Raw genomic sequence first — 16,334 nt, forward strand, 5'->3', positions numbered from 1 at the left:
GACCTAGCCAGCGGTGCGCTGCCAATATGTTGGTGGATGGCACTACACTTCAAGAAGCGCACAGCTAGTGTGGGCGCATTGTATTCTTGCTTATAGTTTGCAGATAAGCATATATGTTAGCATGCTTTGTATTGAAACATCAATACTATACTGAACTATTTTGTGACCTCCTTTACTCCGATATATCCGGGATCAGTTATTACTCCACAAGTTATAGTGTGTCTTGTAGCGCTGCCACTAGCCTTTCGCTGTATTTTCTCACGTGTCGCAGGTGTAGCAAATATTCATGCTGTGGCTTGGCAACCATGTTCAGTCACGGTAGTGAAAAAAGAGTACAACCCAGAGGTGTGAAGCTCGATCGCAGACCGAACTCTAGGCCAGGGCCGTTGTAGAGGTGTTGCAAGTAACCTAGATTCAGCTGAGCCACCACCCCTTCTTGCAAGCAATACGAATGTTAATTCATTTTTTTTTTACCTTTTGATTTTTATTTGGCTCAGTTTCTAGCTACACTATTCATATTTGATTTCTTTGGAAAGCTGCATTATTCATATTTGATTATGTTTTGAAAAATACCATTAGCACACAGCTTAATTTTCGTTCTGACAGAACAATACGTGTGTAGTTTCATTTTGCTTACAGTGAATTGAATAATAGCTGGCTGCACATCTGCACTGTGGTTTTATTGAAGCAGCACTGGCATTTGTTTTGTAGCCTGTTTTGTATGTCTGCAAGGTAAGCTGGCAAGCAAATTTACTTCAGTTGTTCATCATGTGCTGTGAAATTTGGCTAGGCATCACAAGTTGGATCTCCTCGTTTTGTTGTGTAGGCCATGAACCGATCACTTCCCAACGTGATCCTCGGTGGCTACGGCACCTCGAGCACCGGTGGGGGCAAGCCGATGGCTATCACAGGCACCCACACTGAATGCAACGTTGATGAGGCTGTGTCCATGATCCGCGACGCCAAGGACATCATCATCACTCCGGGCTACGGCCTCTGCGTTGCCAAGGCACAGTACCCGCTGGCCGAGATGGTCAAGACCCTGCAGGCTGCGGGCAAGAATGTGCGCTTCGGCATCCATCCTGTCGCTGGTGAGGCCCAGAAATACTTCCTCCTGAAACAGACCTAAAACGTTTAATGTCTGCATTGAGCACAGAACTGGACATATAGATTGCTGAATCTTGAATGAATAGCCTAAACTTACATGAATGCATCAATGCAATGGCTTAATACGAACCCTGGTGCGGTCCAGGCGAGTCTTTCTACAGAACAAATGGCCCTAAGCCCTGAACACATAACACCAAGTCTGCTTGCTTGGTTTCATTGCATGATCAGCATTAGTGTGAAAATGTTTGAGGCATTAAACATCTGTTTCCGACAGAGTGTTTTGCTTACTGTGACTCCTGGAATATTAGTGATGGTCAGTAAGCTAAAGCTTTTACACTGAAAGCTGTATTAACTTTGTATGGTACAATGACAGGGGTACAACGTAGAGGGTAGGGGGTACGACGACATGACAGCTGTAACGTGTTGCAAAGCTTGACACATAATGCCGTTGAGGTTAACGTGCCTACCGTGAAACGAGGCAGTTACTGCCCAGTTCCTTTCTTCAAAACTAACTGGCGGCTCACTCCTGCCTGCCATTCACTCTCTCCCATAAAATGGGAAGAGTGAAAGCACATGGCTGCCTTTCACCTCCATCGAAACACTGCTGCCACAGTCGGGTTCAAACCCAGGTACCCCAGCTTAGTAGGAGAGCGTACTAACCACTGAGCCACCGCGCTGGGCAGAACCCCAATCGTACTATGTTGCCAAACCAGCAAACACTACCATTTGCAGGCACCTTCTACAATTTTCCAGAAAAAGCCGCACAATAAAGATGTGGACTAAGACTAGACGACAAGGACGGGCGCTTAACCTACAACAGCTTTTATTGTGAAAGTATTCACTCTTATAAACATTCTGTACAGCCGTGGCTATTGTTCATGCATGCGCATATATAGGCCAGCTCTTTTTGGGAAAGGGTGATAGAGGCGGTGCTGACCCAGCCGTCCCCTAGACTACATATCTGTTCAGATTCTGCGATTTTTCTGCGATTTATCAAGTGATATAACACCTCCATAACCAGAAAGAGCAAAGAACGCAAAAAAAGAGAGCAAAGAAAGTGCTCTGTGCAAGGCCTGTGTGTCTCCCTGCGTTTCAGTGTTCAAACTGGCCCCCACAAATGGAATCTCAAAAACAATGGCGCTGCTTTTCCCTGTAGGTAATTTTGAGGAACTCTGTGGTCCAAATATATCAGGAGATTTTCACTGTGGCATCCATCTTAGCCCTGTTTTGCTTCGGGACATGTTGTTAAACCCCATGTACCATATACCACACCATGCCTATTTCTTGGCATACGGGGTGGAGACGCATGTCTGCTCAGACGCATTTGCTTGCAGGGCATAGCTGTCTTTTCAGACAGCAAAGTAGGATGCCTGCCATGCTACAGCAAAAGCGAACAGGCTGAGGACTGATCGTTATCAATTGGTTTTTTAATTGATTATGAATTGACTTATATGCTTGCTGTCCACCTGGGTCTGAGGCATTAGTGGTTTGTCAGGACACGTTTTATTGCATAGTCGGACGCACAGAACACACACGTACCGCACTCTTCTGTACGCACTGTAGCCGTGGTGTACACACGCTCCGCACATGCCACACGCTGACGACACGCCCTCATCAGCCCATTGCACCCCTTAGTGCCAACGTGTGGTGTTGCCATGTCTGTTTGTGTCCCACTGAGACACGTGATGGCACCGCCCACACTGGCCCTTACAGATTCTAGTGCAATTGTAATGTCTTTGCAATCATTGATGCTGTCACATTCCTCTTTTTTTAATAAGGGAGTAATTACTCATTGGCATCCACCCAAGCGCAGCCATACGGCTACAAAGGAAAGCTAAACAGCTTTCTCAGAAACTTCGTAGTTAAAGAAAAATTCGTCCTGGTCCGGGGTTCGAACCCGGGACCACCGCTACACCGGAGCAGTCGCTCTACCAACTGAGCTAACCGGGACGGCAAGCTTATGGTAGGGCGAGAGCTAATTGATCAATAACTCGAAGTGGGAACAGTGTTGGTCAGATGTTTAGGGGAATCCCCCTTTTTTATGCTGCATTTTTCTCTAGATTTAGTGGTAAAGAAAGAAGGGCAGAAGAATTAAGATTTGTCATTGCCGGCCTCGCAGACATTTGATGATGCAGTCATGTTTCTTGCTGGAAAGGGCTATCATCATATGTTGGGCTTTGTTTTGCTCTAGTCCACCTGAGTAACTGAGCCTATTTGAACATTCTCCATAGTATTTGCTACAAACGAGAAGGTTCTTGGAAGACTGGGGCTTCACTTCACACCTTTGCAAGTGCATCCATGACATACTAGGGTCGCATATAATTGTCTAACCAGCTGTCAAAAGAGGAGAAGGTAACGAACAACTTTGTACAAGAGAAAACAGAGCGGAGAGAGAGAGAAAGGCTAAGCATTATCAAATTGGTATGTGTTGTGAGCTTTCTAGACCATCAACACTGTCGTGTGCAAGGTATATGCAGAAATCAGTCTGCAAATATCCTAGTGTTTATTACTTAAGTGCTGTCATTGTTTATGTAAGTCTTTGTGGCATTCTTTTGCAGGTCGTATGCCGGGTCAGCTCAACGTTCTGCTGGCTGAAGCTGGTGTTCCTTATGATATTGTCTTCGAAATGGACGAGATCAATGACGATTTCCCCAAAACTGACCTTGTCTTGGTCATTGGGGCCAACGACACTGTCAACTCTTCAGCTGAGGAGGACCCCAACTCCATAATTGCGGGCATGCCTGTTCTGAAGGTCTGGAACTCTAAGAAGGTAATGTGCACAGAGTTCATCTTGAAGCAAGACTTCATACATATACTGCATGTACTGTGGCACATGTAGCAGGATAGTTAGTGTACTTTAACTGTGTCCCTCATAGCCTCAGCTGCTTTGGGACGTTAAACCCCCATGAACCGTACTATAACTGGGATGTTACAGTAAATCCTTCTTTGCTCAAAGCTCCAAAAATTGAGAAAAGTTTTCAGGTAAGCAGTTTTGAGGCAGATAAAGCACCGAAATGTTCAGTGTGCTGATTGTGTGTTATAAAAATTTAAGCCTTTTACCTAGATTGATTTTTGAATGCGAACTCCCACGTGCATGCTGAGCTGGATCATAATGAATACTAAGTGGTCCTTTTCTCACAAAAATAAAAGGAGCATGCAGTTGTTTGAATAACTCGGTCAGCTGTTCTTGCCCTTGGAAATGGACTCAGTCCTCACCTCGAGCCTCTCCAAGCTTTGAAGTCGAGGGAAATTCATGTTGGCCAGAATCACACGAAATAGAGTGGAGTACAGAGTGGCAGCAAGGTATAAGCATTGCAGTGTGTAGTGCAGAATTGTTTGTCAGTTCATGGCATGTCCATAACAGGTCATGCAAATATTCTTTTTAAGCATGAAATGCTTTTAGCCCCCGTTGTCGGCAGTGTGGTGACGTCACGCCGAAACCGAGAGCCATCATCCGGGCACTGAAATCCACTCATCCGGGCACTGAATTCCAGTCATCCGGGCACTGAATTCCAGTCATCCGGGCTCTGAAACGAGAACATCCGGGCACCGTACGAGACTTAACGAGATTTAAGAGACTCTCTAAGCCCTCCTACGCGACCGGCATGCAAGCACCGGTTGGTCACCAAAGGAGTCAAAAAAATAACTGCTGCCAGTGCCTTCTCAATGTTTATCAAGATATCAGTCGCTGTGCAATAATGCACGGAATTATAATTTCCGATTTCTAATAACGCGTGCAAAAAGCACATAAATGCCACAATACACTTCGTTGTCATACGTGATCTCTTAGGGGCTTCGCGCATCGGCACAAACGCACAGGGGCCCAGGGGAGAAGCGCTGGGTTCAAAGGGCAAGGCATCCGCCGAACCAGTGGTGGTGTTCCTCCCTTCCATTATGGTGCGGTTCGGGTGTCCACCGAGATGACATTAGGCCCGTAAACATTTCATGCTTACTCTACTCTCGGTTACGGGAGAGGCAGAGATTTTTTTGTTATCAATTTTCAGTAGCTGTCCCAAAGGATGAGAACTTCACTAGACAGTGGTGCAGCACTTTTCTGCAATTTCGGCCACCTTTGCTCCTCCCTTGCATTATGCGAGGCTTGTCGTGCGACAGAGCCTCTCTTGTATCTACTGCACGTGAACTCTGCCTACATGCTGATATGGGTACACAAGATTCACCGCGCCACCTCACTTACGAGTGCACACTGTGGTTGGGTGGTGTGAACCATTTCTTTTTAGAGTGCCCGTATTTTTGTGCCGAGCGTGAGAGTGAGACACTCCTGTAAAATCTGAGGAGACTGAGCATTCCCATGGGTGATGTCTCATGCATTGTGCACCCCGAGGGCTCCCGAACTGAGCAGCCTTTAGTGTCATGATCACTGTTGAAGTTTTTCAAGGACACTAGCCTTATGGAACAGTGGTAGAGACTTGGCGTACACTTTATGTCTATACCTGGAAGCTGCTGAATAAGGCAAATGAATGTAGTGGATTTCACACCTAAATAGCTAAAGCGTATGTGATGTGGACTGTGGCTTGTGCTATGTTCTTGCAGTCCTGATATAACAAAGTAACTTTTGCACAGGTTCGTGGTATACCTTGTGGCTTTAGACTGTGTACATGCGATAATTGGTTCACTCTTTAATATTAGTGAAAGGCTAATTTTTTATTATGCCTGTAAACAGTAGTGTCCACCAGCACCTGTATGAACAAGAAGTTCTTCTAAACTCCTTTATTTTTATTTTTTTCCTTGTCTTTTTAGGTCATTGTTATGAAGAGGAGTCTGGGTGTAGGCTATGCGGCTGTCGATAACCCAGTCTTCTACAAGAAGAACACAAACATGCTTCTGGGGGACGCAAAGAAGACATGCGATGCTCTCCTGCAAAAAGTTCAAGCATCCTTCCAGTCCTGATGTGAGCTTAGGCTTATGTCAGTGCCTGTACAAGGCAGAATTTCACCAGTCTTTCTTTTCTTCTTTTTCATTTCTTCCCCAGGGGCGCCAACAGCGTGTTTTTAAAAGTTCAATTGTGCCATTGCAATATGCATACAACATACACTTAAAAAGCAAAATTGGGGTAGGTGTACCTGACCACTACATTTGTTGAACTATTTTTGATGTCATCTTTTTTTTCCACGGATACTTTTATACATTATCTATAGAATTTTTTTTTAATAATAAACTTCCGTTTGGTTAGGGAAGTGTCAGTCAGAAACGAGCTTGGAGTTGTGATGTCGGTTGACTTCACGAGTCTGGTCAGCACAACAGTTTATTTTTCATGCATGTTGGATCTGCTCGCTATATGAGCAGGGAGCTCTGATGGATTCGCGATATTGAACGCTGCGATGGAATAAAGAATGAGATGATGTCTGTGCACTCCTGTGCCATTACATTGTGCTAGCTTGCTTCTGGGACCATACCCCAGCTCTACAATTTTAGTGCGAATGGCTGAAACCTTCTTTGGTTGGTTTATAACTTTCTAGGGGCACAAGCATTGTGAGCAGTTCGACCAAGACTTGGGACGTAACCAGGCTTGGCACATTGCTGTGTGCTCAGTTCATTGAAGAATATATATATATATATATATATATATATATATAAAATAATTTCATAAACAAGTCATCGGCCTTCCTTGCAGCGTTCTGCTGCTTTTTCAAACCCAGCACAGCTTGCATAGTCATTGGCTTCAAAGTGTGCTCTGAATTCTTCGAGGATTAGTGTGCGTGTGGCACTCCAATCCATTAGTGATAGCTGCGCACTATGTATTGCTTTTTTTTTAATTCTAAGTTGTTTGTAACGCCTCTACACTAAGGAAAGCAAGGGTCTAATTGAGCAACAACAATCTTGCAGTGTTGGTGCAGTTTAGAGAGTCTGGCAGCTTGATACAAGTAGTTAAGATGATGAGTCCCTGAAATTAATGAATTGGCTGTGTGTGAGGCTTGGTTGCCTCGACCATTTTCCTAGTAAGTGTGGTCACTGCAGACGGGGGCAGTGCACATACTAACATGCATAGTAATACTAACGTCATGCAGGTGCATAGTGTACAGCTGCCCTAAAAATAAAACGGAGCAGACAAGTTTAGAAAAACTTGCATGTCTGGTGCTGTCTATCAATGGATGCACATGCATACAACAAATATGCACGTGGCACATCCAGCTGTCTAGTTCTGTGCTTATAATATTTGCTTTATCAGCTTCCCAAGCAATGCAGTGCAGTTTATCCACACACGTGTGCTCCGCTTCACTTTTGGGGCACCTGTACATGTCTATAGTGCAAGCAGTCATTGATTTGAGTCAAGAACTAGGCCACTTGGCCGTCTTCTGTTTTGAGAGCAGGACAGAAAGAATGGGAAGTGAACATCACTTACTCTTTGTCATGTGCATGGCAGCGATGGTATAGAGGTAGAGCATCCGCCGTGCATGCAAGAGGACCGAGGTTCGAATCCCGGTGCCGCGTAATTCTCCACCGCGTTGGAAAAAAAACTCCGCGTGTTGATGGAATTGTATAACCAGGCCTGGGGTGCAGCCTGGTCTCAGTGACCAGAACCGACAACGCATTCCCTCACCAGAACAGGATTTGGCCACCCTGGTGTAGTACTTGGCGGCAACCTCCTATGAACAAACCAAGTATACAACAGCTGTACCTTACCGATACTCACCTATGGGGCAGAAACGTGGACACTAACAAAGAGGGTTCAGCTTAAGTTAAGGACAACGCAGCGAGCTATGGAAAGAAAAATGATAGGTGTAACGTTAAGAGATCGAAAGCGGGCGGAGTGGGTGAGGGAACAAATGTGGGTTAATGACACCCTAGTCGAAATCAAGAGGAAGAAATGGGCTTGGGCAGGGCATGTAATGCAAAGGAAAGATAATCGCTGGTCCTTAAGGGTAACTAGTGGATTCCAAGAGAAGGCAAGCGTAGCAGGGGGCGGCAGAAAGTTAGGTGGGCGGATGAAATAAAAAAGTTTGCAGGAATACGGTGGCCGCAACTGGCAAAGGACAGGGTTAATTGGAGAGACATGGGAGAGGCCTTTGCCCTGCAGTAGGCGTAGTCAGACTGATGATGACGATGATGTGCATGGCTCTCCCAGCTATTTGCAGCTGTAGTAACTGCTTGGTTAAGGCTATAATGACAATGAACCTCCATGGGCAGGGCGAAAGTCATGTAACCTAAGCGACTGTACCAAGGTTTGATTGCTTGAAAACATTGCATTACTGCCGCATGTTGCTGCACTTGATAGTATAGGGAGGCATTTTAAATGGGACTCCGTTGGCGCAGCACCAGGGTCATGTCGCCAAACACATCCTGTTAGAACTTTCGCTGCCTGGCGAGTTGCACATCCCATGGCTGTTAGGCTGTGGGTACAATTTGAAGTCATTTTTCAGCGTTCGATGCCAGTGCGAAGTTCGCAGAAATCTGCGTCGCCATGTCCGCAGCAGCTGAAAGGAGATTCGCGCGGTCGCCACCTCGGGCGCGCTAGTGTCGGTGGGCAGTTGCGTGCGGCTGCTTTGAGCGGTCGCCAGTGGCGTCGACAAAAAGGTGTCGCGTGAGCTTCTGCAGCCAATGGCGGGCTTGAGAATGTGCGATGTCTGCGCCCAGCAACTGGATATATTACGCAACGAGGCGGACCATGCGCGCTTCAAGGCTGGTCGACGTGCAAGTGACTGAGCAAATTGAGTAGCTCGTCGCGACAAAAGTTTTCCAACTTGGTCCACTTGGAACCTCGTCGCTCTGGCCGCTCGAGCCGCAGCGACGGTTTGAAACAGGTCTTTGCGCCGCGGCAGCAGGAATCGCGAGCACTTTCGCTTGCATGTGACACAGACTTCAGTTCTACTGCGTTCGTTCGAGGCGGAAGGAGGGGTACAATACGCGCGATCGGGAATGTCGGGCCTGCGAAGGCCCGGACAGACGTGTCGCAGATCTTGAGCGGCAGCGCGTGGCCGACACGGCAGGAAAATCGACGGCTGCGCGCCGCTGACAACTGTCGCAGAGTTTTATGCATTGCGCAGCACACGTAAACGTCATTTCTTACTTTTTCTGCAGCTGAGTGAGCTGAAACTAGCCTCTGGCATGCTCGCAGCAGTCGGGTCCGCCGTGTTCCATGCGCCGGTTGTTGCGCCGGGCGTCACAACCAAAACGGCTTTTTGAAGCCGATAAAAAAAAAAAAAGCAAGCGCGATTCACCATCTCTTCTCAGTGGAGCATCTTTTAGCTCGCACGAGGCAAAAGCGAACAACTTCGGCAGTCATGCATAACTTCCGCAACGCGGGCAAAGGTCTACAACTCTAAAGGACGAACATTCGTATGGACCACTGGACAGGTCCTGCGTTGTACTGCAATGAGGTGTGTGTGCGTGTGTGCGCGTGCGTGCGTGCGCGCACTTTCTACACATCGCCCAAAAAGTTGGATGATGTTTTTTGGATGGAAAAAGACAAGCTATATTAAGAATGAACCATCTAACTCGTTTGCTGTGACCTTTGCCTGCCCAGGTCTCTTATGGCATGCTTTCCTTATAACGGCCGCATCCACGATTCCTCTGCCGGCACAAGATCTGTGATCCGGCGCTGTTATCACTTTTTTTGTATACATCTGACCATGCCCTAGACGCCAGCTATATATCGCTGAAAAGCACAACGCCTATAGAATTGATTGTCCATTAGGTGACATGGGGCTTATAGTAAAGAAAGCGCTACAAAGGTTAGCAATAAGGCATGAAATTGGTTCTTGAAATCCGTCGTAAGGTTAGCACACGGAAGACGGAAAGACAGCACATGCGCTTCGAAGAGCTAGGGGACATGTCGTTCCTCCTGTGTGCTGTCCTTCGTTGCGCTTATGCACCAACTTGCCCAGCAACGTGTTTTAATGACATGGGGCTATTCGTAAGCTTTTTGAAAGGATCAAAAAGCATAGCAAGTTAAGGCAACCAGGAAAGGCGAGTAGCTGCTTCGCACACCGTGTGCCTGCTCTGTCCTTGACGCGGTAAAATAGAGGAGAAGGAGGAATAAGAGGGAAGGCAGGGAGGTTAACCGAAAGAATAATCGGTTTGCTACCCTACACGGGGGGAAGGGGGTGAGGGGATAAAAAATGAAAGAGAAAGGAAAGTAACAGAAAATTGACGTCACATCAAAGTCAGCATTCGTGAAGTCACAGCCTGTCATGCAGGCCAGAAATCCGCAAGAAGCGGAGCAGTGCCTTGCAGGCCTTCATGGCAGGAACGCTGGAGAGGTGCGACAGTAGTTCACTGTATGATGTTACATATTTCGCGTCCAGTGGCGTATTCGCGATGACTGCAGCTTTTTTTTTTATGCGTTCGCATTAGAAACCTCACTGTGAAGAAAAAGTGGTGTAATCCGTGCTGCGCCTAGGCTACCCCACTGCAGAATTGCATGCGTGCTGACCCCTGTTTGCGCTTAAAATTTTCAGAGGCGAGTCAAAATAGTCCTTCGATCTCGAGCCGCCGCGGTGGCTCAGCGGTTATGGTGCTCGGCTGCTGTCCCGAAAGACGCGGGTTCGATCCCGGCCGCGGCGGCTAGAATTTCTTTGGAGGAGAAATTCTAGAGGCCCGTGTACTGTGCGATGTCAGTGCACGTTAAAGAACCCCAGGTGGTCGAAATTTCCGGAGCCCTCCACTACGGCGTCTCTCATAGCCTTAGTCGCTTTGGGACGTTAAACCACTTAAATCTAATCTAACCTTCGATCTCGAGCGCCGGGTAAAATATGGGGCAAATGCGGCCAGCGGGAGTGCAGGCAAGGAGCGCATGCTTGCAAAGAGCGTATCCCGTGCGGAGGGCCTGTTGGACAGCTGCAGAGCATGTGCCTAGAAAGTGTCGCGGAACGGTTGGGTGGACTGACTATGGAACGGCACCTTGAGACAAGGGATGAAGTAGGCAGTGAGAGAAACGAGGACGCTAGCTTTGGCACTAGCATAATAGTGACATAGCATAGCGCATATGCTGCTACCGTTACCGTATCGCGCGCCGCCACTGCTGCGCGGAGATTGGTCAAGATGCGTCAGGTCTGCTGCACCCAGCTTGCGGGCACGTGGCGCTATCTGGCACCCTCACGGCATACATTAAATGTATACGGCAGTCACCGCCTAGTCTTTTCAGTACAACCTCGTTTGGGATGTCGCGCATATCTTCTTTCTCAGCGTAGCTGATAATTTAAAGCCACGTGCAGTTGGCGCAGCTTACAAAAAATAGGAAATGAGAATTTCGAATCTCTGTCAAGCAGCGCCTTGTGTAATTATGCAGGACCTAGATGGTGATGTACGGGTCTGAATAGACGCACGGACGGAAACCGAACGAACTAAATCTTGCGGACAAATGAAGTTTGAAATGTATCCGTTAAGTACACTTCTGCATTGAAAAGCGGCGTCCGGCGTTGTAGTGTTGTGTGCACCACCTGCCAAAGTGGGCAGGTGGCAAAGTGGACAAAGGGATATCCAGTAGAACGAAAAACTGGGCTGGTTCGTGATGGTTTAGCATAATGAACAGCGCAAAAGAACCTGGACGAGGAAAGAACGGACTCACGAAACGCTGTAAAATGAACTTTTATTGGGAAAGAATCGCGTTTATCAAAGAGAGGCAAAGAAAGAGAGGCAAAGTGCCGTGGACGCGTCAGTCTGCGGGTTGCCGCAGTGATCTCTAACGTTTTTTTGTTTTGTTTTTTCCCGGGAAGCTGATTTCTGTGCTTCCGGACCACGTCGGTGCTCCGTAACTCCAGTAGGCATTCAGTATTAGTATCTTTCGTGCAGTCGCGGCAATGGATGGCAAGATTGCTCGTCTTTCTAAGGCGGGCGTTTAGGGATCTTCTCTTCTGCCCACAGTAAACTTCTTCACGCGAGAGTGGCACTTTGTACACAGCACCGGCTTTGTAAGCTACTTACCTGTTGACATGTTTAACAAAGCACATTCGTGTACTTCTGGACGCGTCCAGCTTCCGGATCGCGGCACTAATTTTGCCGATCTTATGCTCTCCACTGAACAACACCTGAACGCCAAATCTTGCCGCTATTTTGTTTAGACGATGGGACCTTAATTTTCATTAGATTATTTTATTTACAGAGTACTGATGACAGGATTAGAAATCCTCTTTTAGGCAATGGCTAGTTCCAAAGCAATGTCCGCTGCTGCTTCGACGCATTGCAGCTCGTGCCTAGCAGCGCTTAGCGAGTGCCGCGGAGGCACATCGCACCAAAAAGCGCTTTACTAGCATGGATGCAATGTATTCTCGTATCCAGGTTAATATAAACCTATCTATTTCCAGGTGTTATATAGCGAATTGTAGATATATCGAGCTGTTTTGCTATCCCGCTAGAGTTTCATATATCCTGGTTCGACTGTATAGTGCATTGCCATTATTGTTTGTCTTATTCGGTGGTAGAATGCGCGTGAAGTCACTGTTCGGACCACTCAGCCTGGCGTGGGGCAGTAACCTCATCTGTGACGTCAAAGCGTGCTGACCAATCAGCAGGGCGCGGTGTTATGAGTACAGAAGCGGAAAATGTTCCAGCTGCCGCTGTGAAAGGGACTATGTGTAAGGCACGATTTCTGCGGATGGAATAGCTAAGCAAAGCCGTCTCAGACTGCTTAGCCACGCATTACCATGAACATTAAGTGTTGAATGCACTTACTTGGGTATACGAGGTCTGTTAGAAAAGTATCCGACTTTATTTTTTTTTTTTTGGCGAACACCTGATGGATATGAGACAAGCGCGCTTGCATCAGGTGACCTTGAACCTTCATGCGCATGCATGAATTTTTTCCCGCCTGCCGATAGCGTCAGTCGCTGGGAAGCAGCGTTTGAGTGAGGCAGTGTGCAGTGCTCTCGTCGGTTTTTTATTGCAAGGAAAATGGCGGAGTGAAAGGAGCAGCGCTACTGCAACAAATTTTGCCATAAACTTGGCGACAGCCGAGTGGAAACCATTCGAAATATTCAGACGGCTTTCGGTGAAGATGCTATGAGCAGCACACAGTTTAAGCAGTGTTACAATTGTTTTAAAGATGGCCGCACATCGGTGGAGAACGAGCCACGCTCCAATCGGCCGTCAACATGCCAAAATGACTAGGTCATTGCCGAACTGAACGCTATGGTGATGCGGGACTGTCGCGTGACTATCCGAGAAATTGAGGAAGAGGTGGACATGAGCAATTTCTCCGCACATTCCATTATCACCGAAGATTTGGCCATGGAGAGAGTTGCGGCGAAATTCGTGCCGAAGCTGCTCACGGTGGAGCAAAAGCAGCTTCGTGTCGAAGTCTCACAGGACGTGCTGGATTCCGCAAACAGTGACCCCGACTTCATCAACATCATAATCACTAGTGACGAGTCTTGGGTGTGCAGGTACGACCCGGGAACCAGATCCCAGTCGTCAGAGTGGAAGCATTCCACGTCACCAAGACTTAAGAAGGCCCGCCAATTGCGCAGCAATGTGAAAGTGATGCTAACTGCTTTCTTTGACACCCTCTGTGTGGCAGACCACGAGTACGCACTCTACAGGGTCAAACAATGACCAAAGAGTACTACAGGGATGTCCTCCGTTGCCTACGTGATGCTGTGCGGCGCAAGAACCCGGAGCTGAGGTCAACAGGAAATTGCCGCACCCATCGCGCCAACGCTCCTGCACATTCCTCGCACTCGAATCAGATTTTTTGGTGAAAAACCAGACTCCTGTAGTTCAACAGACTCCTTTCTGTCCTGATATGGCCCCTGCGATTTCTGGCTGGTTCCCAAAATCAAAAGGTCATTGAAAAGAGCGCGATTTCAGACAAGGAAGAACATTGTGGCTGCAACGACAGCTGAGCTAAACTCCATTCCGAAAAGGGCCTTTTCGGAATACTTCCCACAATGGCAGCACCGCTGGGAGAAGTGTGTGGAGTCCCAAGTAGACTACTTTAAAGATGACTAGGTTTGCAACGCTCCAGTTATGCAAGTTTTTTTTCAACGGCCAAAGGTCGGATACTTTTCTAACAGACCTCGTACGTCTCAGGTTCATCAGGATCTAGAATCGCGCTTAAGCGTTCACCCAGATTGAAGCATCGCGGCGCATGGCTATGATCCAGGAGTTATAGGACTTGTGTTCTAAATTATTTTGCTAGAACTGTAAAATTTGAGAATGAGTGGCAATCGCCCGGATATGCCGAAGGCAACAAAAACGCTTTCGATATTCTTTTTGTGCAGGCGGGCGACACATTAATCGGTAACTGACACAACCAGTCAACATTTGGCATACTGAAGTAACCTTGAATTTTGGGGAACTTCTTGGCTCGAATTATGTATTATCGAAATATTGTTAACTTTATCTAAGACTAATTTCGTTGTACAAAATACATACTTGTTGATCCCTCACATTCTTTCTTCGTTGTGAGTGACGAGTGAATCGAACATTGCTCTGGAAAGTTTGGCGCGAGCCAGCAGCAAGTTGAGCGAGTGGGTGGTGGTGGCGAAAACATTTATTAGGCCATAAAGTGACAGGAGGTATGCTTGTGCCAGCCCGTAAGCGACCGGTCCTTACAAGCACTAGGTGGAGGTCCTTAGTTTGGGACCCCAGTGACGATGGCCGCCGCACGGGCGCGCCCGACTAAGGTCTGTCGGGCCTGTAAGTTGTGGAAGCCGAGCAGGATCGCCTCTCAGCCCTCCCAGGTTGGGCTGAGGATTGGGGGAACAGCCGGATTGGAGGGGCAGGCCCACACCATGTGATAGGCTTCTGAAGACACCGCTCTACGCTGCGGGCAGCTGCCGCTAAAGGAGGGGTCAAAATGTTTTAGTGCTGCCGGACACAGCAATGTGTTGGTGAGAAGGCGGAGAAGGAGCCGCTCATCCGCCTTCTTGAGACCTTTGCATGGGCGGGGGTAAAGGCGATGACAATAATGATAGCATGTTGTAATATCTTTGAAGGTACAGACCAGATTAAAATCTGGTGAGGAGGAGAAAACAGCCCGGTGAGAGAGCGCGCCGGCGGCTACGTCTGCTGCCTCGTTTCCTGCCAACCGCTGCATGATGAGCAGGAGCCCATATAAGGCTACGGTGTGCGGGGTCCAAGTGCATATACACTGTCGGGGACAAAAGTCTCCAGGACGCACGGCTACGATGGTGGGTGAGGGTCACACTAGTGGAGCTGAAAGTCACACTCACGAATCGTTGGATGGCAGTTATGCGCCGATATGTCGCTTTTCGCGCGTCCTGGAGACTTCTATCCGTGAGAGTATTTGCCAAAAGTAACCAAGCAATGGGGTTCGTTTCTTAGCCGCGTAATGGAGCACTTATATGGCACCCCTTATGCTCCAAATGTGTGTTAAGGAAAGGAGAACCCCTGTCCTCACCTTTCGAGATTCTTTAGCCCTTAGGAGTGCGGTAAGCGCTCCACTACACGTAGGAGAAGCAAAGCTCGTTGCCTGATTACTTTTGGCAAAGACTACGTATACTGAGGCTTAGTAAAGGCCGCCTCTTTCGCGCGAAGAATTCAAGCTATTAGATCTTCCCAACGCTGTGCATCGCATTTCAGTCGTGTGCCATAGAGATATGGCCACTGCGCCATGCTCCTTTGGCCGCCGCGCTATGTGAAGTCGCCAGTGATGAGTTCAGTGCCCTCGACTGAACTTCCGGCCCAGCCAGCCTGTAAGAATTTTTACCGTTTTCTTACGAGGTGCCGGACATCAGTCGACGACTACTGGCGCTGGCAGCAGCGTCTGCTCGGCGCGTTGTGATTGCACCGTAGCCGGGTTGTTAAACCGCTTGCGTCCCGCGCGACCGTTGCTCGTTAAGCGGCTTATGGGTCGCTACATGCCAGCTGCACCCGTTGAATCGCCGCGTGCTTCCGTGCCAGCGATCCCCTAAACACCGCAGAGGCGCCTTGCCGGGCACGCCGGGGGATTTCCACAGAAGGGGACTCTTCCAAGCATAGCACTAATGCAGTAAACTATACTTGCTGGGCAGCTCGACAGTTGGCATATACTGTACTCTTTTTCATTACAGTCGCGTTCACACACAGTGCATCGGTTTCTACTGATAGCTTAATTTGCTTCTTTCCACTGAAACTTGCGATTTCTTCATGATATATAATAACCCTGGCGTCTCAAAGTGTGTCACTTGATGTTCCTGTCTGTGGACTGATGCCCAAAGCAAGTTGGTGGTATGTGGTCATCGTTATAATAATAAACATAAGCCTGACTACGCCCAAAGACTCTCCCGTATCTCTCTAATTAGCCCAGTCCTGTGCCAGCTGCGGCCACC

General features: G+C 48.0%; 2 protein-coding genes across 3 annotated transcripts in view; one reads left to right on the forward strand and one right to left on the reverse strand.

Annotated features, from left to right (window-relative positions):
- LOC149359141 (NAD(P) transhydrogenase, mitochondrial-like) overlaps window positions 1-6,477 on the forward strand; it is a 31,400-nt gene extending 24,923 nt beyond the window's left edge. For both annotated transcript variants that reach the window (XM_089571384.1, XM_089571383.1), the window contains exons 14-16: window positions 827-1,091; window positions 3,666-3,877; window positions 5,866-6,477. In XM_089571384.1, coding sequence (XP_089427510.1) covers window positions 827-1,091; window positions 3,666-3,877; window positions 5,866-6,015 — 627 coding nt within the window. In that variant the 3' untranslated portion in view covers window positions 6,016-6,477. The remainder of the gene's footprint in view (window positions 1-826; window positions 1,092-3,665; window positions 3,878-5,865) is intronic.
- Window positions 840-16,334, reverse strand: part of LOC149359142 (potassium voltage-gated channel protein Shaw-like) — a 228,244-nt gene continuing 212,749 nt past the window's right edge. The window contains exon 8 of the mRNA XM_089571387.1: window positions 840-1,114. The gene's annotated coding sequence lies outside the window, so the exon portion shown is untranslated. The remainder of the gene's footprint in view (window positions 1,115-16,334) is intronic.

This window comes from Amblyomma mixtum, chromosome 2 (genome assembly GCF_055824585.1).
Source record: "Amblyomma mixtum isolate Tamu chromosome 2, ASM5582458v1, whole genome shotgun sequence".
Taxonomy (NCBI): Eukaryota; Metazoa; Arthropoda; class Arachnida; order Ixodida; family Ixodidae; genus Amblyomma; species Amblyomma mixtum.